The following is a 12,766-nucleotide window of genomic DNA, read 5'->3' on the forward strand; positions in this document are numbered from 1 at the left end:
GTAACATTGTAACAAGCATTATGAACTAGTTATAACGTGTGGTTCCTCCTCCAGGGGGAACAGCAGCTAGTACTCAGTAAAATATGATGCATTACATACTAATTGTGTTATAACACTGTAATAAACATATTAACTAGTTATAACCTGTTGTCCCTCCTCCAGGGGGAACAGCAGATAGTACTCAGTAAAATATGATGCATTACATACTAATTGTGTTATAACACTGTAATAAACATATTAACTAGTTATAACCTGTGGTCCCTCCAGGGGGAACAGCAGCTAGTACTCAGTAGAATATGATGCATTATATACTAATTGTGTTATAACACTGTAATAAACATATGAACTAGTTATAACCTGTCACCCCTCCTCCAGGGGGAACGGCGGCTAGGCAGAGGGGCTTCTTGGGTTGCATCAGAACTCTGACTATAAACGGTGTGACCTTTAACCTGGAGGAGCGGGCTAAGATGACCCCGGGGGTGAGCGCTGGCTGCCCCGGCCACTGCAGTGGCTCCAGCAGTCTCTGCCACAACAGCGGGAGGTGCATTGAGAAGAACAGCGGCTACGTCTGTGACTGCTCTCAGTCTGCCTACGGGGGGCCCTCCTGCAAGGAAGGTGTGAAACGCATAGTAACTCCATCACAGAGGTTAAGCCTTGGGGTTGATTTAGCTGTAATGTTGTTTCATCTATTCATTCTGATGCTGAATCTATGATTCTATCCTTTAACTTCAAGTATACATACAAAACATGCACTTCCACTTTGTATAGTATCATTTTTAACAGCTGGGTGAAAAGTTCCCTCGCGAAGTGCAATCTGCTGCAGTCAGGAGAAGTTGATTAACATAGAGCTATGTCACAACAGCCCTTTTACAGAAATCTAACATCGCTCAGAGGTGATGAAAACCTTGAATATTTAGTGTTTTCAAGTGAAATATTCGATGCCAGCAAAGATCTTAGGCTGCCTCAGTCCTAATGTTCACTTGTTCTTGAAGTATTGAAGTAGAGGTGTTGAGATCAGTGGCAGAGTGCAGATTGGAGTCCATCTGAAGAAGAGATCAAAGAGGGATGAGATGAGATGACAGATCCTTCCTCCTCCGCTGTCTCTGGTCTGTCTCTGCTCTCACATTCACACTAATCTAGGCCTCCATTATCATGGAGCAGACAAGCCTGAAATATTCCACTGGTCTGAAATACAATAGTCTCACTTTGATCCAATCCCACTACCGTAGCATCTGGAACACAGAACTTAGACAATATTGTTATTTTTTTAAACATTTTTCTTTTTACTTTTAGATGGCCATAAACATATTAGCAGAATGGCCTCTGGGGCCTCTGGGGCAGTTACTATAGCATGAATGGAGATACTATTGATGGCTAGCAACAAGTAAGAGAGGACCATATTGTGCTGGACTGTCACCCATGATACAATGCATTACCTAACCCATACTCTCTCTCTGTGTCCATGCAGAGGTGTCTGTGTCGTTTAACAGAGAGTCGTCGGTGACCTACACCTTCCAGGAGCCTTTCTCTGTGATGCAGAACAGGAGCTTCCAGGCCTCCAGTGTCTACAGAGAGAACAGCAGGGCCAGAGAGAACATTGCTTTCATCTTCATGACCACACAGAGCCCTGCCATGCTGCTCACTGTCAGCACCTTCAGTCAACAGTACATAGCAGTCATCCTGACACGCAACGGTAGGGACACGTCTAGGATTATCAAGGTAGAATTCAACCCTTTGAATTCACGGTTTAACCCAGCTTGTGTTGTGGTCTACAGGGAGTATCCAGATCTGGTACCATCTCCATGTGGACAGGAGACCAGATGTGTTCAGTCCCAGACCCTCCAGCCTGGCAGACGGACGCCTCCACCGTATCAGAATCCACCGTGAGGGAAAAGACGTCTACCTACAGGTGAGCAAAGGATAAACATGGGATGTTTACAACAAATGGGATTCCTACATTTGATGTATGAAATAGAAATGTAGGAGCAGGAGAGGGTGAGGAACAGTAGAGAGTGAATAGGGTGAGGAGCAGGGGAGAGTGAAGAGGCTGAGGAGCAGGGGAGAGTGAGGAGCAGGGGAGAGTGAAGAGGGTGAGGAACAGGGGAGAGTGAAGAGGGTGAGGAACAGGGGAGAGTGAAGAGGGTGAGGAGCAGGGGAGAGTGAAGAGGGTGAGGAACAGTAGAGAGTGAAGAGGGTGAGGAACAGGGGAGAGTGAAGAGGGTGAGGAGCAGGGGAGAGTGAAGTGGGTGAGGAGCAGGGGAGAGTGAAGAGGGTGAGGAGCAGGGGAGAGTGAAGAGGGTGAGGAGCAGGGGAGAGTGAAGAGGGTGAGGAGCAGGGGAGAGTGAAGAGGGTGAGGAGCAGGGGAGAGTGAAGAGGGTGAGGAACAGTAGAGAGTGAAGAGGGTGAGGAGCAGGGGAGAGTGAAGAGGGTGAGGAGCAGGGGAGAGAGAAGTAGGGAGGTGAAGAGGTTGAGGGGCAGGAGGGTGAGGAGTAGGGCGGTGAAGAGGGTGAGGAGCAGGGAAGTGAAGAGGGTGAGGAGCAGGGGGTGAAGAGGTTGAGGAGCAGGGGGTGAGGAGCAGGGGGTGAAGAGGTTGAGGAGCATGGGGTGAAGAGGTTGAGGAGCAGGGGGTGAGGAGCAGGGGGTGAAGGGGGTGAGGAGCAGGGGGGTGAAGAGGTTGAGGAGCAGGGGGTGAAGAGGGTGAGGAGCAGGGGGTGAAGAGCAGGAGGGTGAGGAGCAGGGGGTGAAGAGGGTGAGGATCAGGGGGGTTGTGTGTGTTCTTCACACCTCAATGTTCTTTTTTCCCTCTCCACTAGATTGACAAGGACATGAACCTAAAGTACAGCCTGTCATCAGACACAGAGTTCATCTCCATCAAATCACTGACCTTGGGGAAGGTCACAGGTGAGCCCACCAGAGAAATTAGGACGTGCGTTTTGAGGTAGTTTGAAATGATTAAATGACTGGAGGCTACAGTCATGGTTTTTACTGTAAATGGAGGAAATGAACAGCCTACCACAGTGCAGGGCTTAGAAGAATCAGTCTTTGCAATTAAGGCAAAGCTTCTAAGCTGGAAGAGATAGACGAGACGTGTCTGTGATATAACGTGGAATAGACAATCTAAGCACTAGATTTGGTCAAATAATCACTTCTCGCATCTGGTATAGATTTGACAGGCTGATGGGGAGGGTTGTCAGCCACCCCACCAGGACATTGTATCTGTCTAATAATCTGGCTCACATATTGCACGCATCACAAATCTTGGGAGTATTGTACTCAAGCGTATCACTTCACACATTAGTCAGGAGCTAAATAGAACCGTTAAGTAAACCAAGCGTAATTTGTCTAACACAGAGATTCACAATAGTTTAGGGAACGAGTAAATCTATGCTAATTAACAACATCATTTGCATTTCATAACAAATGTATTCATTTTATCATTATGGTACTGGGGATCTCCTGTTGGATGAGGATGCATATATGTACGAATAGATGCTGTCTATACGTTCTTTTGAGAAGAACACTGTTTTTAGACATTGATCGTTGGCGATGTATTAGATATTTAGAAGGATTGAATCAAAAATACTAAACATAGGCAGGCCTAAGCATCAATCATTTTAAATGATTTCCAATGTTTCATCAAACTCATGAAAAGTCATGAAAGTAAAGTTAAACACACAAAATCTAAACAACATTATGTATGCTAAATCTGGGTTAGTGTATATAGGACAAAACATCCATTTCCTCTAGAGTATGCCTGTATCTTTCACACATACTGTATTCATATGACTCCAGCACAGCACAACAGCATCCACTACTTCCAACGTGTTTTCTGCAGGATGAAAGGAAATACATTCTTGGCTGGGTTATGTCTCCTAGGGATCTATTAAGTCAAAGGAATGCTTCAGCACCACAAACAAAGACCAATGATGAACATGGTGGCGATGATCATCGTTAAACTATTTGGGGGTCAATTATACTACTTCCTGTACAGTAAATTGCCTTCTATGGGAAGTATGGTAATTATAGATTTCAAACCAATTAGATACAATATTACTTTAAAGGGAAGAAGCTGTTGAATGTTGACCCTCGTAGTCTGATTAGCTCCATTATATTTGAAATCTTTAGACAAATTACAGGCACACACTGATCTCTCTTGTATCTTATGCCCATCTACTCTTGTCCTTAACACAAATCAAAATAGCAAATTGCTTTCAGAGCTCATATCTCTGATTTAATGATATTCAAGTGCTCTAAGCAGCCAGCATCCTATCTACATATGTGGCAGTCGTTATGATTAATTTCCTGCAAATGCTGAGAAATCTTTAAATAAATGTATTGTCCTCGACTAACCTGTACCCCCTGTACATAGCCTCGTTATTGTTATTTTATTTTTAATTTTTTGAAACTTTAGTTTATTTAGTAAATATTTTCTTAACTTATTTTTATTAAAACTGCACTGTTGGTTAAGGGGCTTGTAAGTAAGCATTTCACGGTAAGGTTGTACCTGTTGTATTCGGCACATGTGAACAAATAAACATGTGATTTGATTTTAGTGGAGCTCTAATTGGATTTGTATAGAGTTGATATGTATTTTCAGACTGTCTCATTGAACACAACAAGCAGAGACAATACAGTCTCAAGAGGGCCTGCTCAGTGGTCCATGCTATCTCACATTGACAAAGAGAGACAGATTGCTTTGAGGGATTCTATCCAACATGTGCATTAGTCAAGGTGAGATACGGACGTCGTTGTCTGCAGTCGGTGGACGTGTGATTGCTTTATTACCATTCTGATTAATCAGGTAAATCTGGGAGTTTGATTAGTACCTTCCTTGTTGTTTACATAGTGGGCGCTATGGATGAGGAAGTGATGCAGGCAGGATCTAAGGGCTTCATTGGCTGCCTGTCCTCCGTCCAGTTCAATCACATGGCTCCACTGAAGGCAGCGCTACTGAACCGTGGCAGCTCATTGGTCAGTGTACGGGGTCACCTGGTGGAGTCTAACTGTGGAGCGCTGGCTGACTCAACAATATTTCACTCTCAATCAGGTGAGGAATGTAGAATGTATTCAGAATATACTGTATTTCTGTGGACGATGTCGTCTAACATTTTAATATTGTACACTGTCAACACCGAAGCCGAGAGTTTTCAGTCTACAGATTCTTCCATTGTCACAATGATGGTTCCCAAGGGAACGTTGCTCATTGTTTTATGTCGGTCCCCAGTCCTCAAACAAATGACAGATCAATGATGTAATACATTCCCCATGATGTCACCGCACTCTCTTCCCTCTTCCAGTAGATCATTCAGAGACAGTCGGCAGAGGCAGGGGGCCATTAAGCAACGCTTCACAAAGCAACTATGCGGTAATTGGAGGTGAGATTTCCAATTCAGAGTTGTTAAAGTGCTCAATTGCCAAAGTCAGTGTCCTGTGAAATGAGCCCCGGCTATCTCTGCCTCTTGCTCTCTCCTCAGACGTTTTCTTGGAATAATGTGTGTCTGTCAAGACAGGATAACATGCCACAATTTAGACATTTCCAGCACTGGAGAGACTTCCAAAGTAATTACCCAGAAGGGCTGTTATTTGCACTGTAAAGTAAGTCAGCACTGGAGAGACTTCCAAAGTAATTACCCAGAAGGGCTGTTATTTGCACTGTAAAGTAAGTCTAGGTCCAAAAGGCTCATTAATAGCTTCTACCCCCAAGCCATAAGACTGCTGAACAATGAATCAAATGGCCACCTGCACTATTTACATTCACACCCCCCTTTATTTTTACACTGCTGCTACTCTCTGTTCCTTATCTATGCATAGTCACTTTACAAATTACCTCGACTAACCTGTACCCCTGCACATTAACTCAGTACCGGTACCCCCTTTATATAGCCTCGTTATTGGTATGTATATATCTTGTTACTTTATTATTTATTTTTTTATTTTATTTTATTTAGTAAATATTTTCTTAACTCTATTTCTTGAACTGCACTGTTGGTTAAGGGCTTGTAAGTAAGCTTTTCACGGGTAAGGTCTACACCTGTTGTATTCGGCGCATGTGACAAATACAATTTGATTTGATTTAAAAGGTCTTATGAATTGACTTTAAGTCAGATATGTTTGTAGATAATGAAGCTAATGGATAAAAAAAAGGGAATAAAAGAAGACTGTTCAATTTCTGTGAACCCAACTTTTAATCTCCATTGTGTAGAATGGCCTCTTAAAATATGTAAAACTGCCTAGGTAAAGAATTGTGAAATTTCCATCACTACTTTTATTTCCCTCACACTTAATTTTGATAAAGATTACAACAGTAGACTACCATTCCTAATTAAATTTGGGAACGCTTTATTTGACACCTAGTGTCATAATATGTCATATCAGCTGACATAACATGTCATAACCTGTCATAATATGGTAATAACACTGTCATGACAAATATATTTAGACATGTTGTGACATATATTGTGTTATTTTATGGCTGGTTATGACACCTACATAAGAGTGTCAAAACACACAAAACATACAGCACAAAGCAAAACAATCCATTACACCATCGTCTACTTGTAAACAGTATGTTTATCTTATACAACTTTTTCTGTTATTGACCATATTAAATTATCATTGTAATTGCGTACACATTGATCTCAGACATGTACTTTCCCCAATGCTCTGTTGCTGATGACCGGGATGAATGCAGGAGCAGATTTCAGGAGCAGGACAAGACACCCTCTTTGTGACTGATGACTGACATAAGGGCATGTACGTGATAGGTCCATCTGGCTTATATGATTCTGATGGTCATAATGCTCCATGACACTGTCATAAAGTGTATTTTCTTAGTCCAAATAAAGTGACACAGGATGGTCATAATGCTTCATAATAGTGTCATAAAGTGTATTTTCTACAAGTTTTTAAAATAAAATGGGAAAAAACATGACTAAAGAATTAATTACAACAACAAGGATTTAACTCTAAATTGTATTATTTATTCAAATCTGTTTTTTCCCTGTGAAGAAGTTTCCTTTCATGTGAAAGTTTGTTTCTGCAGCCTCCCTCAAGGTCTTCACCTCCACTCCTGGATGCAGTAGATGCATTACTTTCTCTGAAAAATATAAGTATAGACAGAAATCAGAATAGAGTTTGCTACAATGCAGTGACACCGCTAAAGAAAGCTGAAAACTAAAACGTTATACCAAATATATTATGGCAATAGCAAACACTTTCACACATTATCAAATACATTACAATCCAGTTTTCTCATTGTTTTCATAACATAGCTAAAGCTAGCTCTCAACTATTCATGTAGCTAGCTAGCTAACAGTTAGCTACCATCTATTTAAGTGGTCACCAATGGGTCGATCGCGATTGACTGGTTGAGCAACAAGGCATTCCTGGTCGATTGCCAAATATTTCTGTGAAAAACCCAAAGATAAGCCTTGCGTTCCTATTTCTTTAATTTCTGTCGTGCCGGGTATAAAACGTGTTCCCGTTTTGAACCATCTCATATGTCTTAAGGCACAAACTCAGCCTTCCCGTTGGGGAGCAATTCAAGTGGACTATAGGCCTACCACTGGCCAATTGGATGGCTCAGATTATTGTGTCTGCAGTAACGTAGCAGGCGTAAAAGACAGCTACAGCAAAGTTGATGCTGTGAGTTTTCTGAACTTTTAGAGAGAGACTGTCACAAATTACAACAAAGAGCTGCTGTTTTTATGAGTGAGTTCATGTTTACGTTTTTACTCTGCACTGTCAACACTTTCTATTCAACACTTTTTTAAGCCATAAAATTTGCATTCACACTACTTCCACTTGCGCTACAACAAGCACTGCAGCTGCAATGAATGATTAGGAAAGTGTATTGATAAGTTTGCATTGTTATTATTATCAGCTTTGGTATTTTTTTAAATTGAGGAATATTTCATCTTCTCTGATCATATGAGAAACAACATGAATTTGTGCGTGAAGCAGAAATAATACGGTACAACTCAAGTTTTGCTAACAGCTGGAAGATGGTCATTGAGGAAAGGGAGAGCAGAGGGTGTTGAGAGGCGGACCCTGCTGGCTTCTTCCTCCGCTGAGACTGACCATCAGATAAAGGCTCCTTCAGCCCATAAATGTATGCTCACCTAGGGCTGTGGTGGTCATGACATTTTGTCAGCCGGTGATTGTCATGCAAATAACTGTGTTAATTGTCCATTAATTAACATCAACATAAACAATTTGACATGCACTTGATAATATTCTCACCCATCAAGATTAATTTGTATTTATAATGGCCCACAAAAAAACATAATCCGTAGCCTGCAATCGAATAGGGATGTTACGAGTGGTTACCTCTTTAATATGTAAGCATAGGCAGTGTGTCCATAATGCTAGGGGAAGCTAAACTTTTGCTAAAGTAAATTGAGTTAAATTGCCAAAATTTTACAGCCTAATTAGCTTTCTCCTGTCTATACAGAAATAAATACAATTATTTAAAAAATAGGCTACTAAAGCATGATTTGGCCACAGAGGATCATTAGCTTCTTTGTTTTAAATCGTATTTCCTACAGTCAGAAGGAAAGACGGTGCAGGCAATTTGGGGAGATTAGTGTTGTGAAAAGTAGAGGACCAGCCAGGCATATCAAAATATTTCAAAATACAATCTCAGGATAACCTAGTTTGGAAAGCAAATGGTAATTGCTGTAAAGAGAAGAAAATGAAAACCTAATCGGTTTTATCAAAATCTTATTGGCACCATCAGAGAGCATTGGCAATATCTCTGCTGAGTGTTGCACTGTGCATATTCACTACTTATCATTTTTGGGTCAGTGCTACTTAAAAGTTTGTTGTTTGACAATAATTTCCTCCTCCAGTTTAGATGGACGTCATATTATATTTGTGTCTCCCCTTCTCGTAGGCCTATTATATGGACAACATAGTTTTTATTGATCCGTTTGTCAGTGTCAGCAGAGTAGGCTACCCTGTAATGTGTCATATTAAAAAAGATTCTGCTAATGTCTCCAGTCATATAAAGTGTTGTAGAATTCCATGAAATGGGTTTATAAAAGGCCACATTTTTCCAATGCAAATAAAGAAGAAACGTATCTGATACATAGCCTAGGCCTACTCTACGCTACATGCCTCAGCCATGCTTTTTTTGCGAACAGTGATTAATTTATATTATTAGCCTAAATTATGACTATGCAATCTACTCATCACATTATGAATGGTAGACTATATTACATAAGTCTGCAAATGCGATGATGCATAGATTGCTTTATTATAAAGGTAAAAAAATGTTTTAAATGTTTGATGTTTTAACACGTTGTAAAGTGGATTAATGTGCTTAATTTTAAGAATTGAGCAAGAAATACGGGGGGCATGATCATTCTGGAATCCTATTTTAAATAGTGTCCAGTCAAAACTCAGGTAATAATATACGGGTAATAATATACTGTTAGCCATATAGGCCTATCACGTACATGACCACATGTCAGTCATAAATCCCAAAAAGGGTGTTTTGTCCTGCTCCGATATTCATCCCCGTCATCAGCGACACAGCACTGGGCTAGACACATGTTTGACATCAGTGTGTGTACAATTACAATGGTAATAAAATGGGACGTTTTGAGAAATGTTATATAACATACTATTTACAAGTAGAATGGAATGGTTTGCCTTGTGTGGTAGGATTTGTGGGCTTTGACACTCTTATGTAGCTGTCATAAGCAGCCATAAAATATTGCAATATGTCACAACACATCTAAATGTGTGTCATGACCATATAATGACAGCGTTATGACAGATTATGTCAGCTCTTATGAAATATTATGACATGGTTATGACCGTGTCATAACGTGTTCTGACACTAGGTGCCAAATAAAGTGTTACCGTAAATTCTTAAAGTGTAAGAATCATATTTGGCAAGGGATTTTAAGTTTTAGCTCACAATTATCTCAGTGCCAGTTAAATTAATATATGAAATGTACTTTTTCGGAGTCTAAACAGCCAAATGAATAAATACTTAATAAATATAATATAGAAATCTTCACAACTGAAAGAACTCTCTCCATAGTCCACTAAAGAACTTCCTCTATAGTCCACTAAAGAACTTCCTCTATAGTCCACTAAAGAACTTCCTCTATAGTCCACTAAAGAACTTCCTCTATAGTCCACTAAAGAACTTCCTCTATAGTCCACTAAAGAACTTCCTCTATAGTCCACTAAAGAACTTCCTCTATAGTCCACTAAAGAACTTCCTCTATAGTCCACTAAAGAACTTCCTCTATAGTCCACTAAAGAACTTCCTCTATAGTCCACTAAAGAACTTCCTCTATAGTCCACTAAAGAACTTCCTCTATAGTCCACTAAAGAACTTCCTCTATAGTCCACTAAAGAACTTCCTCTATAGTCCACTAAAGAACTTCCTCTATAGTCCACTAAAAAACTTCCTCTATAGTCCACTAAAGAACTTCCTCTATAGTCCACTAAAGCACTTCCTCTATAGTCCACTAAAGCACTTCCTCTATAGTCCACTAAATAACTTCCTCTATAGTCCACTAAATAACTTCCTCTATAGTCCACTAAAGAACTTCCTCTATAGTCCACTAGATAACTTCCTCTGTAGTCCACTAAAGAACTTCCTCTATAGTCCACTAAATAACTTCCTCTATAGTCCACTAAATAACTTCCTCTGTAGTCCACTAAATAACTTCCTATGTAGTCCACTAAAGAACTTCCTCTATAGTCCACTAAAGAACTTATTCTATAGTCCACTAAATAACTTCCTCTGTAGTCCACTAAAGAACTTCCTCTGTAGTCCACTAAAGAACTTCCTCTGTAGTCCACTAAAGAACGTATTATATAGTCCACTAAAGAACTTATTCTATAGTCCACTAAAGAACTTCCTCTATAGTCCACTAAAGAACTTCCTCTATAGTCCACTAAAGAACTTATTCTATAGTCCACTAAAGAACTTCCTCTATAGTCCACTAAAGAACTTCCTCTATAGTCCACTAAAGAACTTCCTCTATAGTCCACTAAAGAACTTCCTCTATAGTCCACTAAATAACTTATTCTGTAGTCCACTAAAGAACTTCCTCTGTAGTCCACTAAAGAACTTCCTCTGTAGTCCACTAAAGAACTTCCTCTATAGTCCACTAAAGAACTTATTATATAGTCCCCTAAAGAACTTATTCTATAGTCCACTAAAGAACTTCCTCTATAGTCCACTAAAGAACTTATTCTATAGTCCACTAAAGAACTTCCTCTATAGTCCACTAAAGAACTTCCTCTATAGTCCACTAAAGAACTTCCTCTATAGTCCACTAAATAACTTATTCTGTAGTCCACTAAAGAACTTCCTCTGTAGTCAACTAAAGAACTTCCTCTATAGTCCACTAAATAACTTCCTCTGTAGTCCACTAAAGAACTTCCTCTATAGTCCACTAAATAACTTCCTATGTAGTCCACTAAAGAACTTCCTATGTAGTCCACTAAAGAACTTCCTCTGTAGTCCACTAAAGAACTTCCTCTGTAGTCCACTAAATAACTTCATCTGTAGTCCACTAAAGAACTTCCTCTATATTCCACTAAAGAACTTATTCTATAGTCCACTAAAGAACTTCCTCTATAGTCCACTAATGAACTTCCTCTATAGTCCACTAAAGAACTTCCTCTATAGTCCACTAAAGAACTTATTCTATAGTCTACTAAAGAACGTATTCTATAGTCCACTAAAGAACTTCCCCTATAGTCCACTAAAGAACTTATTCTATAGTCCACTAAAGAACTTATTCTATAGTCCACTAAGAACTTATTCTACAATCCACTAAAGAACTTATTCAATGGTCCAATAAAGATGGCTGCCCTTGCTCCCCCGCAGGTGTGGTGTCAGCAGTAGTCTTCATCACTCTGTGTGTAGTGGCGGTGATGACCCGTTTCCTGTACCAGCACCGTCAGGCCCGGAGAGACGCCAGCATCAAGGAGAAGGAGCACCGAACCAACCTGGAAACAGCCTACCGGAGAGAAGCAGCCTACCAGGCAGAACCAGCCTACCGGACAGAGTGCCACCTCCATGACAGTCATAGCTCCACCCTCAGGGACAACAGGGAGTACTACATCTGACCACCTGTGTCCCAGTCCCCTGGTCATCAGGGAAGGCCTCTCCTCTGAATGTGGATTGGGAGGTGGAGATGTCACTGCAGAATTCCGGACAAGAAAATAGCGAAGAGGCCGAGCCCAGAACCCTTCCCCAGGGATTCTGCTCGGGAATTTGCCCACTGTCTGATTATTACAAAACATGTATGTAGTGGACTACACGTTTAGCAGGTTTTTAGGGCTGTAGGTGTATCATGTGGTCAGTAAAACTGTCAGACAATATGGAGCGAATATGCAGGTGTGATTTCGGAACAATCTCTCAACCGGCAGAGGAAAGGACCGAGACAAGGAAGGAAAGGAACCATGAGAACATTGAATGTCACCTGTCACACTGTCTGAATGTGTAGTACAAACTCCTGAAGACATCATTCTTCTTGTGACCCCCAATATTCTTCAAGATTTTCCACATAGTTCTGTGGAACATCCTAAATGACATCTGAAAGATGTAGGTCAAGCATGTAAGTGAACTGTGAACTCTGCCGTGTGACAATGACCGAACATTGAAATGAGAGAATGAAAGAATGGGACTTTACTGCCTTCTGTTAGAGTGCCTCTATATATTGTTTTAACCGCTTTTTTTCAAAACCCTTTACATCTTTGTTTTAATGAATTAGTGTTCATTTGTGTTTCC

The 12,766-nt window shown here is 40.5% G+C and overlaps 1 protein-coding gene across 1 annotated transcript in view; it reads left to right on the top strand.

Moving 5' to 3' along the window:
• LOC120063688 (contactin-associated protein-like 5) overlaps positions 1-12,102 on the top strand; it is a 90,770-nt gene extending 78,668 nt beyond the window's left edge. The window contains exons 18-25 of the mRNA XM_039013983.1: positions 376-615; positions 1,469-1,693; positions 1,776-1,909; positions 2,814-2,901; positions 3,517-3,522; positions 4,847-5,047; positions 5,310-5,375; positions 11,861-12,102. Of these exons, the coding sequence (XP_038869911.1) occupies positions 376-615; positions 1,469-1,693; positions 1,776-1,909; positions 2,814-2,901; positions 3,517-3,522; positions 4,847-5,047; positions 5,310-5,375; positions 11,861-12,102 (1,202 nt within the window). The remainder of the gene's footprint in view (positions 1-375; positions 616-1,468; positions 1,694-1,775; positions 1,910-2,813; positions 2,902-3,516; positions 3,523-4,846; positions 5,048-5,309; positions 5,376-11,860) is intronic.
• Positions 12,103-12,766: the final 664 nt, after the last annotated feature.

The sequence above is a fragment of the Salvelinus namaycush genome, chromosome 19, assembly GCF_016432855.1.
Source record: "Salvelinus namaycush isolate Seneca chromosome 19, SaNama_1.0, whole genome shotgun sequence".
NCBI classification, from domain to species: domain Eukaryota; kingdom Metazoa; phylum Chordata; class Actinopteri; order Salmoniformes; family Salmonidae; genus Salvelinus; species Salvelinus namaycush.